Below are 13460 nucleotides of genomic sequence, written 5' to 3'. Positions count from 1 at the left end.
CCCTGGCTTCCTCTTCCTGCCATGGGCTGACACCTTCTTCCTCCCGGAGGCTGCCACAGCTCCACTTGCCCTTCTGTCTTCCTGAGCAGACCAGCAGGAAAGCATCTGAAACTCCAAAGCTCAGAAGGAGGCAAAATTTAGCAAGCTCAGGGAAAGGGGTTTCCCAGCTACCTCTGGGTGCCTGCCCTCTGTCACTCCTTCCTGGGTTGGGTCTCCTTTTCCAATCTCCTGTCCTTTCCATCCAAACTCTTTCCCTACCTCTGTGTGCGCTGGTGGTGAAAATGGTATCTTTAATCTTCTCAAACAACATTTACATCTTAAAAAGTGGCATCTAAGGAAAGTGTCTTCTGGAGATGTAATGCCCAGTGGTGAACTTTCAGGCTTAAATAAAATTATTTTGATTTATAGCAGACTTTATAGAGACCCTTTCAATAACTCCATGGAGGCCAGGGTCTGCTGGGCCTATACTTAAGTAGTGTCTGGTATCAGCACATCCTGTTTCTGTTCTTTATTAGCATTGCCTCTTTCCACAAAGGAATATCACCAAAGCCAAAATAATATTTATTTCATATGCCTGATCCCTCATCTCCGACACCACCCTCTCCAGAATTGGAATCATAGCCTTTATTTTCCTAGAACAAGTAATATTTCAGTAGGAAAAAAAATAAGCAGAAGATGCTGCTGTGAGATGATTAACTAGAACTGATTCTCACCTGCTGATACCTTGGCAGGGGCAAGAGGGACTGAAAGATTGAAACATTCTCTGGCTGGGGGCTTTGGTGACCTCTTTATAACTGTCCCACTGTAGGCAGTGTTCTCTGCTGTGGGACAATGTTTGCTGCCCTGAGGGGACACCTATAGGAATCCAGAGGGAATTGAAGGTGCTCTAATGGAAATGACTTTTCAAGTTGAATTTGCTGGGATCCTAGAATGGGTTTTTCTCATGACAGTAATTAGATATCTCCTACATTTTAATTAGATAAGCCTTAATGGAATCCCAACCTCTGTGTCTTGTTATTTTGAAGTCAGTGTTGGAAGGGGCTGGGAAAACTCTTTGATCAGCCCCGTGGGCGTTTGGACTGATCTGGCATTTTCTATTATCACTAATTCTAGCAAAGTGTATCTGGCATTGCTTCTTAGAGAGGGCTCCAGAATTCTTATCTCCTCTTGATGTCCTGGGACTATTCCCAGAACTCAGTGGTATTAGTGATTGGATATTCTATCAACAGAATAAAGACCTCTAAAGGTCTGCCCCTGAAAAGACTGAAATGGTAGTCATTAGAGAAAAGGACGGGAACAATGTTATTTTGCCTCAACCCCTCCCTATCACACTGTCTAATTATCATCTGTTCACTGGGAGTAAATAAATCTCTATCAGTGGGTGAGGGTAATGAGGCCATTCATTTATACGCAAGTGACAGATGAATGTCTTTCCCAGGGGATGACTAAAATAAAGAAGAGAAGGGTAAAGCCAGGGAGAAAATTTAGTATTGATATGAGTTGAGGTGTGAAAAGATTCAGCTCTAGATGAAAAAAATCAAGCATGATATTTAATGGTTTTTGTTGGACAGCAACTAGTTTGCTAAATTATTGTATGAATACTCGATTTAAAATATATATCTTCAGAAAATGCTTAAGCTTTTCTTGAACCTCATCCCATCCCCCAGTGCTCCAGTTCACTTTGTTAAGCATTTGGATACCAGCTCACCAATTCACAAATGTGGTCCTTGCTGAAGTTATTTTTTGGTAACTGTACATTAATATTATGCTTCATTACTAGGGTAAAAATGTGGGTGGCTTTTCTGAATGAGCCCAGCTCAGTCATTTTGTCTTAAATGAATCCTGACAGAAAATGAGATTTTCTTCCTCCAAGCTTTAATTAGTCGTTAAAACTCTGCCACTATTCAGCTCTAGTAACTGGAAATCCTATTGAATTAGACCTTGTAGCCTTGAAACCCCCACAGAGCTACCTCATTAATGGAACTGGAGCCATGCTGCTCTCACACCAGATTCCTGAGCGACTAAACACACATATGAATTACAGAAGAAAACGTGCCTACCTTAGCAGTAGACCTTTGATTAAAGCCACCAAAGTCACATGAGCTCTTTCTTCTACTTAAGGTTAGTGATCCCCAGGGGCAAAATATGGCACCCAAAGAGCAACCCCAAAAGAGAAGAAGGTCTCCCTAAGGGTAGCTGCCAATCCTGGCTTCAAATCACTTTCCTGTTTGCCACCCACAGTACAAGGGCACGTAAGAGAACAGATCTTGACAGCTGCATAAGGACCTTCAGTGAGTAAGCTCTGTCCTACAGGAGGTGGGTTGTAGGTGTGGTCCAGTGCTGTCCTGTGGCTTCACTCCCTTCTAGCTCTACAAGCCTTGATCCTCAGAAGCACTCCTTCCCCTGAGTTCTCACCCTCCTCTGATTGGGCTTTTGCTGAACTGCCTTTCAGCTCTCTAGATCTCTGCAGAGATGAGATCTTCCCCAGCATGGCCTTAGAGCACATCCTGTTTGTCCCAAAGTTGAATCTGCATCCGGCCATGCCAAGTCACAGACTCCCTACATGTCTTGACACAGCATCTCATCAGCACATCCCATGTCTGGCATCCGTCCCACAGCTGTGTTCTTTCTGCTTCCTTTCTGTCCCTTTATCTGCTTACCCCTAGAATAGGTGAATTTTAGAAACCACAGAACAAACAGTAGAGACAATTACCTCTTCTTTTACAGTTAAGTTGACCTCTATTTTTAGGGATTTCTTCAAGTTCTCATATCCCGTAGGCTGTAATAGAGCTTCCTGTTGGCAGGGCCCAGGACTGTAAAGCCCCCAGTGGTCACCTACCCAAGCAGCTTGCCTGTTGATATGAGCGTGACCTGAAAATATGATCTTTTGCAGTGTATAACACGATGTGTGGATAGTTGAGAAGCACAGGAGAATAAAGCCTGGAAGACCTGACTTGCTGTGGAGCTCCTTAACTTATCCTCTCCCATGCGGATCAACGCTTGCTGCTTGTATTTCCTCCCGAGTCCTTCTTCAACATTGTTCTTTTTAAAAAAATCCTAGTTTCCTCTTGGCCAACCTAGTCCATACCAGCTTGTTTTCCAGCATGAGTCTCCTTACCTCCTCTTTGCAGAATCCACCACCCCTTAGCAGCATAATAAAGGCAACCTTACAATATATAAAAATAGTTTAGCTCTCACATGGTACCATGTTTAGAAGCATCCCACCTGGGGCTTTCACTAAATCCATGGTCACATTTGTGAGGTGTGAATGTCCGGGTCACACAGAGCTGCAGGATTCTGGTAACAGGGACACTCACACAATTTCCTCTCACTGCTCAGAGGCCCTAGAGCAGGAAACACTGGCCTAGACTACACATGGATCTCCAAGAAGGACTGCCCTGAGGTTATCTAGTACTCAATTTTCCATGCATTTTATTCAATGAATACTTATTAAGCACTATCAGTGACCCAGGCCCTTGATGAGAGTAGCACACACTGATGAGATATAGCAACCACAGAGATCTGGGGCATCATGATATGCTTTAATTTCATTTATTCATTCAACAAACATTGCTTAATCTCTGTTAAGCCCTTGTGCTAGGGGCTAATAATGCAATAATGATAAAATGAATATAGATTCTGCTTTCAGGGATTTTATATTCTAGAAGGAAATGTAGATTAAAAGCAAGTGAATACACAAAGTAATTATAGATATTAAGAGTTCTGTGAAGGTAAAATACTAAAATAGAGAAAAAGGGGTGGAGAACATACTTAGGTAAGGTGGTTAGGGAAGGATTCATTCAAAGGTTCTATTTAAACTAAGCCCTAAGGATGAGAGGGAGATGATCAGATAAAGAATGAAAATAGAACATTCTAAGCATAGGAAATGGCATGTGCAAGTCCTGAGGCAGAACAGGTAAGTATCACAGTGACAAGAACCATCCTCATGGACAGATTCCTTGCTCTCCTCCTTTCCAGTTGGGCCACAGGGGTTCCTTTTAGAAAGGGAGTGAATGTTTCAATTTTCTAGTATATAATGGTAATTTTGCACATTTCTCTCCTCCAGAAATGGTTTAAGCAGCGCCTGGCCCAGTGGCGACGGTCAGAAGGCCTACCTTCAGAGTGCAGATCTGTTACGGACTAACGATGTGGCGGGCATTGGCAGCTTCCCTCCATGAAGAACATCTGCTGTTTCTCTCCTTGGATTAACCAAGCTATTTCAGTTTTTCAATGTATTATATATTCCACTGTTAGCAGTCCTGCTATTTAACACAATGTTGTATTTTTTAATGTACATAATGATGAAAGAAAATAACAATAGACAGTTAATATGCAGCTTCTGTGTAAAGCAGTGGCTTGGTGGGGAGTAGTATGGCTTGCATTTCCCTTCTGGTCATGATGACTGATGGTGTGGAAACTATCTAAGTTTGCCTTTGACTATCACCTCCTAGGAACAATTTACTTTCACCACCTGTTTTAGAGCAGACAACACCTCTGTTGAAAAGATAACATGACCAAGAAGGAGAAATATTTCTTCCTGTTTCTACTTCCCTAAGTCATTTTTTTTTATGTTTCATTTAATATATTGAGATTAGAGAATACAGAGGGATATTTGAGTCATTCAGATTTCATAAAGCAGTTCCCTGGATTATAGCTGCATTAACCTGTACAGAACCCAGTTAGCCTGGAAGACAGAAACTCCAAATAGCAGAAAATCAGATAACTAAGAAAATTCACAAAAGTCTTGAATTTACCTTATTTACATGCATTTGTTAAATTTATTTTGTTAAATAAAATGAACTGCTTTTTGTCTCTAACATGATATTCTGAATAAAACCTTAATTTTTTGTTAAAAATGTACTGAATTCTCTGCAGATTTTTAACTGAAGAATAAGCATATCAAAGAAAAACAGAATAGCTCCAACAGGAGCAGATTGACAAAAGAGCTGTCATTTTCCAAATCCTTGTTACTCCAAGTATGGTCCAGGACTGGCATCGTCAGCATTAGCTGTAAGCTTGTGAGAAATGCAGAATCCCAAACTCCAGTCTAGACCTACTGAGTCACAATTTGCATTTTTAACAAGATCCCCAAGTGGTATATATACATATGAAAGTTTGAGCAACACTGTTCTAAAGGATTCTGCTGTCCATTTGCACCCATTTTCTATCATAGCACATTATGCATCTTAATAGTCTGTCAGTTAAAATTGTGTTAGCATGGAAAACAGCAATTTGATTACAATGCATTAACCAAATAGCCTTTTTGTTTATTTGTTGAATTGATTAATTGATTGTTTTCACATAAGACATCAAGTAGGTGGCTTCCGAAAGGACCTTCCGTCACTCTGTCTTCCTACTTTGCCATCTTTATCACATGGCTTCTGTGTTCATGGACACAAGATGGATGCTTGGGCACTGACTCTGCCTTTCAAGCAAAAAAAAGAGAAAGCAGAGGGAAAATGTCCCCTATGACTGTTCCCTTTAAAAAGGTTTCCTGGAAGCCCCTACCTAGAAACTTCCATCTACATCTTATTGGCCAGAACTGGCCACTCCTAGCTGTAAGAGAGCCTGGGAAGGTGAGTATTTTTAGTTGGACATATTGCTGCCTTGAGCAAAATTAGGGTTCTGTTGGTAGGAAAGTAGGGGAGAATGACTATTGGAAAGGCTGTGGCAGCATCTGCCAGCCCAGCTTGAAATGATGCTGCTGTACACTTCTGAACTCCTGCCTGCAATGCAGGCACAGTCCTTTCAGTTCTTCAAAATAAAGAGTCCAGAATAAGAAACACTAACAGCCAGAATACAAATGTTTACAAGATCCCATTAAACATCCTTGGCAAGCTTCCTCTTCCTCTACCTTAAAATATTTCTTCTATAAACAACACACAGTGAACCAGGGTCTAACAGAACAGCCTCATCTGGCATGAGCCCTATAGCCTAATTAGTGGTGGTGTGAGTATCTGTCAGAACCCTGGTTGGATGCTGATGTCACTTTCTGGAAAGAAAGAAAGAAGGGAGAAGATGGGGGTAAGGCAGGAATGTGTGCATATAATAAATAACTGCATAGAGAGAGCATTCTTTACCTTTCCAAGCACTTTCATACACATTGGCTAACAGAGAGGAGAAAATGTGCTGTTAATCTGCCTGTGGGCAAAGCAGACACACAGCCCAATGATTCGCCCATGTCAGGTGATGAGAGAAATGCTAAACCAGGTCTAAGGTCCAGGTCAGAAATCTTTCTAGCACATCAGAGACATGATTCAGAAACAATCCATCCAGGACAAGAAGAGTCAATCAGCTGGACAGAGAGTCTTTAGCTTGGTGCTGAGAAGCACCATTTAAGACAGAAGGATCACTTCCAGTGGTTATCAGACCCAAGTCAAGAGTCCTTGAATGGCACATGCTGGGAGGGAATGAGGATTCATGTCCTTTTATTCTATTTATTCTATCTAACCATGTATCTACCTATCTATTTATTTATAGAAGAGCCAAGTTTTTTATTTGTTCATTTCTGCATTTGAAGTACTCCCTGATGACATCCTTAGCCTGAGAGTTTTGCCTTAGTCCTTAGCTACCACACAACTGCCACCTAGCACTTCATGGGGTTTTTCTTCTCTTGTCAGTTTTACAGAGGCCTACCCATTCCCCTAGTTTATTATCATCAACCTTAATTAGGTTGATTTGGTGTTCATGCCAAAGGGTCTACAGCAACTTAACATACATAGGCTCATCACAGTTTGATATGAGTACACAAAGATGGGTCTGGCACTTGACTAAGGCTTTGGCAGTTGGGGGAATTCCCTATGCCAGGCGCTTGTGGATGAGTGGGTCTGCAGCATCTTGTAAAGCAGCATGAATGTCCATTACACCTCCAGCTGCAATGCCTTCCTGGGTCCTGAAGGTGGGTCACCAGCACAGGGATACTTAAATTACCCAAGTCTCTCTGTGCACAGATGTGCAGCGGCAGGCAAATAGTAAATGTAAATTTGTTACCAATAGTAACCTGCTTGAGTTTACTTCTTCAACTGTAATACAAGGATAGTAATACACTCCTAAAAAAAAGCACTTTGTAAATAATAATCATAACTGCTATTGCCACAAAGTACTAATGAGGACAGGGCAAGGTGCATTTTGATACCTGAGATAAGTCTTAATGAGAACCCAGAGCTCTAAGGTTTATTATCAGGAATCTCCTCTGGACACTCAGGATCACACACCAATGGAGGTTTAACATCCAGCCCAGACAGAAAAACCAGGCACAACCTCCTCTTTCTTCACCTTGTTTCCTAGATCTGCTGTTGCAAACACTGTTAGTTGCTTAGAATGATAATTATTCCTGACCCCTTTCTCTATTGCCACCTTTCTCTATCAAAACTGTAGAGGCTGGAAAATCAAAATACTCCTGTTTCCATCCTCACTTGAAGCTGTGGGGGTCATGTAACACAGTCTGGCCAATGAGGCTCAGGTTGGGTGAGGTTGGGTTGCAGGAGTGTGAGGCTTTGGGAAGGCAGAAGTGTTTGGCATTTCTTAGTAGAAGGTACAGAGGCAGCAGGCTCTGTCCTTTTGTCCTTTCTTGACTTTGAAACCAATTTCATTTGTTAACTACAGAAATGAAGATAGGCAAAAAAGGGAAACATACAACAAAACTCATAAAAATTACCCAAGATCCCACCACGCAAAGGTAACCTCTTATATAAATTAGTATCATTGATACACCATGTCAAGGAGAGGCACATTTCCATTGTTTTATATCAGAGGTTCCCTTGTCTCCCTTCTTGAGTTTGATTTATTTGCTAGAACAGCTTGCTGAACTCAGGAAAATAGTTTACTTACAAGATTACTGGTTTATTATAAAGGCTATAACTCAGGAACAGCCAGGTGGAAGATATAAGGAAAGAGGTGCGTGGCATCCATGTCCTCTCTAGGCATGCTACCCTCCCAGCACCTCCTGGTGTTTACCAACTGGAAGCTCTCTGAATCTGTACTTCTGGGATTTTTATGGAGGCTTCAGTTTGTAGGCATGTTTGACTAAAGCTTTGGCCATTCAGGATTAATCTCTAGTCCTTGACTCTCCTCCCTGGAGGTTGTGGTGAGAGTGGCTGAAAGGTCCAACCTTCTAATCATGTGGTTGGTTGGTTCCCCCGGCAACAAGTTTTCATCAGGGTCCAGGTGCTTCCCAAAAGTCACCTCATTAACGTAAACTCAGGTACGGCTGAAAGGACTTGTTATGACCAACAAGACACACCTTTCCCCTTCATCATTCTGGAGCTATTTCAGGAATTGGAGCCATTTGAAGACAAAAGACCAAATATTATAACAAAAGATGTTCTCATTGTGCTTATCACACAAAAAAATTACAAGGGTTTTAGGACCCGTGTGCCAGGTTTAGGAGGAGAACAAAGACCAAATATACATATTTCTTATTCTAAATGATAGTATCCCAGTATGGAATGTTTCTTCCTAAGGATAAAATGTGCTCTTTTGTTTATAAAAACACCTTGATGGCGCTTTTGGGCTGTGAAACATAGGTCTAAAAGAAGAAAACAAAGAATTTTGTGGTTGTGAATAGTAAAGTAGCAGGAATTTAGGATTGTGCTCCATGGAAAAAATGGGACCCTCAGGCACTTAGAGAAGGGATTGAGGCACATGACCTGGTTAGCAAGAGCAGGTTCCAGCAACATGTCAGCTGATCCAGAAGGCTGGTGGACTTGGTTCAGGGACTTGGAAATGTCAAACATTCTATTTTAAATTAACATCTATACAGCACTGGGCCGGCTGCTGCCATGTACAATAGTTCTTTGTTATTCTCAACTTCAGGGAAGCTCTGCTAAACACAGAGCCTGGTGCTGCTCTGGGAGATGGGGAAGGAGTTGCTTGAGCCATGTCTGTGGCTAACAGTGGACTGCAGAAGCATTGGTTTATGTCTACTGTTTTCTTAAAAAGGGATAATAGCCCCTTTATGTTTAGAGGACTGCTCTCACTTCATGAGGTCCTGGTAAAGCAGGTAATCACAGGTCCCCAGCTCCCACCCTCCTCAGTTAGGCCCATGACCCAGGCTGGCCAATCACAATGCCGTATCCCTTTGCACACAGGGACTGAACCAAGGTATGGGCTCTTGGCCTCAGCTGGACCAAAGTCCTTCACCAGAGTTTCCCAGCTGGACCTGGTCAGGGTAGTTCCCTGTTAGTCTCTTGCATTGGGAGTTGTGAGGAGGGAGGCCTGGGTTGTAGTCAACCATCTACCCAGCCACACAGTGAAGGCCACTGTGTAATGGAGGAGAAAGAAGCCAGGCAGAGATGGGAGTAAAGGGAGAGAGAGAGAGAGAGAGAGAGAGAGAGAGAGAGAGAGAGAGAGAGAGAGAGAGAGAGAGAGAGAGAGAGAGAGAGAGAGAGAGAGAGAAAGGGAGGGAGGGAGAGAGGCCAGGTTCTGAGGTTCTGGTTCCCACTCTTCCCTTGGGCTACCCCAACTTCCTATCTCTGTGAACTAGTGAATTCCCCACTTGGTGAGTATCTATTATTTGAAGCAAAAAAAAGTGAAGAAAGGAAGAGAGGAGTTCATGGAAGGAGAAAAATCAGCCACTAGGGTAATTAAGGATCCAAAAGAAGCAGGAATTCAGAGTAAAAGAAAGCCAGAAGGATGGATTAAAGATGGTGGTGTGAGAGATGAGACAGAGACCTCCTCCTAAAACCACATATAATAGGAAAACATAATTAATACAACTAATCCTGAAAGAGCAACAGGAAAGAAGGTTGCACAAGACTGCATACACCTGGAGAAAAGAGCATACTTCACGGAACAGGGTAACATACTAAAGCTATGATCTGGTGGGACACAACCCCTTCCCCCACCCAAGCTCACTGGGAGGAGGAAGAGAAACAGAGTGGGGAGGGAGTGGAGCCCTGGGACTGCTGAACACCTTGCCCTGGAGATCTGCTTTGGGTGCCCGAACCTACATTGCATGGTGCTCTGGTGATTAGTGGGGTTGGAAAGCTAAGACAGGCAGAATACCTGGAGAGATGCAGATTGCAGCTGCTTGTAGAAAACAGGAATTCATATCAGGCTGATCTGGGAAGGCAGTCTGAAAAACATCCTAACAGCGAGAAGGCTGCTAAAGGGACAAGGATTGAACAAAGTTTAGTGCTCAGGAGGAAGAACAGATAGACAAAATTGTCCAGGTGCACTCTGCCCAGCAGGTTGGGAACTTAATCTTCAAGCAATCCAGCCCCATGGCTGGCTACACAGATCCAAGTTCCCCCACCATGATACACAGCCTCCTGTTTCTGCCTCTCTGCTAGCCTGCACCTGGCTCACAAAAAGGCAGCCCCTGCCCTGGCATCAGCCAGCCAGAGGGAAGCCCCACCTACAGCAGTTACAAACACAAAGCATAGAGGCTTACACCTGTGTGTTCAGCCCACTGGTTCTGGCAGTGGAGACAGACATAGCAGTGGGGAAACAGGAAACAGTTCTTTCCTTTCCCCAGGCACCAGCACCACTCCCTTGTGACCCATGACATTGCTCCAGGGGCTGAGAAGCTCCAGACAGTAGAGCTTCTGGGTATTAGAGGGTGGCACATAAAAATATGAAATATCAGAGGAAAATCTGGTTCAAAGGAAAATCTCAACACCAGAGAAAGGACCAAGTGAGACTGAATTAATAAATTTTCCTGAAAGAGATTTCAAAACAAAAATCATAAATATGTTCATGGAGGTATAGAAAAATATTCAAGAACTCAGGAATGAATTTACGATGGAGATCCAATCACTAAAGAGCACAATGGAGGGTATTAAAAGCACATTAGATACAGTGGAGGAGATGATAAATGAAATAGAAACTATAGAAGAGGAATACAAAGAAGCTGAGGCACAGAGAGAAAAATGGATATCTAGGAATGAAAGAATACTGAGAAAACTGTGTGACAAATCTAAATGGAACAATATTCATATTATAGGGATACCAGAAGAAGAAGAAGAGAGAGAAAAGGATAGAAAGTGTCTTTGAGGAAGTAATTGCTGAAAACTTCTCCTATCTGTGAAAGGAGATAGTCTCTCAGGCCATGGAGGTGCATGGGATCTCCCAACACAAAAGACCCAAGGAGGACAACACCAAGACATACAATAATTAAAATGGCAAAAAACAAGGATAAAGAAGACTATTAAAAGCAGCCAGAGAGAGAAATAAGATCACATACAAAGGAAAGCCCATCAGGGTATCATCAGACATCTCAGCAGAAACCTTACAGGCCAGAAGGGAGTGGCATGATATATTTAGTGCAATGAAGCAGAAGGGCCTGGAACCAAGAATATTTTATCCAGCAAAATTATCACTTAAATTTGAAGGAGGGATTAAATAATTTCCAGATAAGCAAAAGCTGAGATAATTTACCTCCTACAAACCATCTCTACAGTGTACTTTGGAGGGACTGCTATAGATGGAAGTATTCCTAAGGTTAAATAGCTGTCACCAGAGGTAATAAAAAGGGATAGAAAAAGAGTACAGAACATGATACCTAATATATAATGAATGGAGGAGGAAAAGAGGAGGGGGGAAAAGAAAAAAGAACCTTTAGATTGTGTTTGTAACAGCATACAAGTGAGTTAAGTTAGACTCTTAGATAGTAAGGAAGTATCCCTCGAACCTTTGGTAACCACAAATCTAAAGCCTGCAATAGCAATAAGTACATACCTATCGATAATCACCCTAAATGTAAATGGTCTGAATGGACCAATCAAAAGACACAAAGTCACTGAATGGATAAAAAAAATAAGACCCAACTATATGCTGCCTACAGGAGACTCACTTCAAACCCAAAGATATACACAGACTAAAAGTGAAGGGATGGAAAAAATATTTCATGCAACTAATAGGGAGAAAATAGCAGGAGTTGCGGTACTTGTATCAGACAAAATAGACTTCAAAACAAGGAAAGTCACAAGAGATGAAGAAGGATATTACATAATGATAATGGGGTCAATCCAACAAGAGGATATAATCATTATAAATATCTATGTACCCAACACAGGAGCACCTACATATGTGAAACAAATACTAACTGAATTAAAAGGGGAAATAGAATGGAATGCATTCATTTTAGGAGACTGCAACACTCCACTCACTCCAAAGGACAGATCAACCAGATGGAAAATAAGTAAAGAGACAGAAGCATTGAACAACACATTAGAACAGATGGACCTAACAGACATCTACAGAACTCTACACCCAAAAGCAGCAGAATACACATTCTTCTCAAGTGCACATGGAATATTTTCAAGTATAGATCTTATACTAAGCCACAAAAAGAGTCTCACTAAATTCAAAAAGATTGAAATTGTACCAACTAGCTTCTCAAACCACAAAGGTATGAAATTATAAATAAATTAAGCAAAGAAAACCTAAAAACCTACAAAAATATGGAGGCTTAACAACATGCTCCTAAATAACCATGGACCAATGACCAAATAAAAACAGAGATCAAGAAATATATGGAGAGAAATGACAACAATAATTCAATAACACAATATCTGTGGGATGCAGTGAAGGCCATGCTAAGAGGGAAGTATATTGTAATACAGGCCTACCTCAGGAAAGAAGAACAATCCCATATGAACAGTCTAAACTCACAATTAACAAACTAGAAAAAGAACAAATGAGGCCAAAGTCAGTAGAAGGAGGGACATAATAAAGATTAGAGTATGAATAAATAAAATCAAGGAGAATAAAACAATAGAAAGAATCAGTGAAAGAAGGAGTTGGTTCTTCATACTCATCCTCCTTAAAGTTTCCCAAAAGTATATAAACAAAAGAAAATAAACAAAATGGACAAATCCCTAGCCAGACTTTCAAAAAAAAAATGAGAGTCTACATACATAAACAGAATCAGAACTGAGAAAGGAAAAATAACTATGGACACCACAGAAATACAAAGAATTATTAGAGAATACTATGAAAAATTATATGCTAAGAAACTGAATAACCTAGAAGAAATAAACAACTTTCTAGAAAAATACAACCATCCAAGGCTGACAAAAAAGAAACAGAAAATCTGAACAGACCAATTACTAGCAATGAAATTGTATCAGTAATCAAAAACCCTGGATGAGGTGGCTTCACTGCTGACTTTTATCATTTAGTGAAGAACTAATTCTCATCCTCCTTAAAGTTTTCCAAAAAGTAGAAGAGGAAGGAATACTTCCAAACTCATTCTACACGGCCAGCATCACCCTAATACCAAAACCAGGCAAAGACAACACAAAGAAAATTACAGACCAATGTCCCTGATGAACATAGATGCAAAAATACTCAACAAAATATTAGCAAACCAAGTTCAAATACACACCAAAAAGATCATCCATCATGACCAAGTAGGATTTCTTCCAGGGAAGCAAGGATGGTACAACATTCAAAATCCATCAACATCAACAAAAATCCACCCCATCAACAAAAAGAAGGGCAAAAACCACATGATC

The 13460-nt window shown here is 41.3% G+C and overlaps 1 protein-coding gene and 1 pseudogene across 1 annotated transcript in view; one reads left to right on the top strand and one right to left on the bottom strand.

Moving 5' to 3' along the window:
• HOPX (HOP homeobox) overlaps window positions 1-4860 on the top strand; it is a 34982-nt gene extending 30122 nt beyond the window's left edge. The window contains exon 3 of the mRNA XM_036895245.2: window positions 4067-4860. Coding sequence (XP_036751140.1) covers window positions 4067-4144 — 78 coding nt within the window. The 3' untranslated portion in view covers window positions 4145-4860. The remainder of the gene's footprint in view (window positions 1-4066) is intronic.
• A 1614-nt stretch (window positions 4861-6474) lies between these two features.
• On the bottom strand, window positions 6475-6882 carry LOC118917418 (40S ribosomal protein S12-like; annotated as a pseudogene).
• Between the last annotated feature and the right edge of the window lie 6578 nt (window positions 6883-13460).

The sequence above is a fragment of the Manis pentadactyla genome, chromosome 5, assembly GCF_030020395.1.
Source record: "Manis pentadactyla isolate mManPen7 chromosome 5, mManPen7.hap1, whole genome shotgun sequence".
NCBI classification, from domain to species: Eukaryota; Metazoa; Chordata; class Mammalia; order Pholidota; family Manidae; genus Manis; species Manis pentadactyla.
This window is presented reverse-complemented; position numbering and strand designations above follow the sequence as displayed.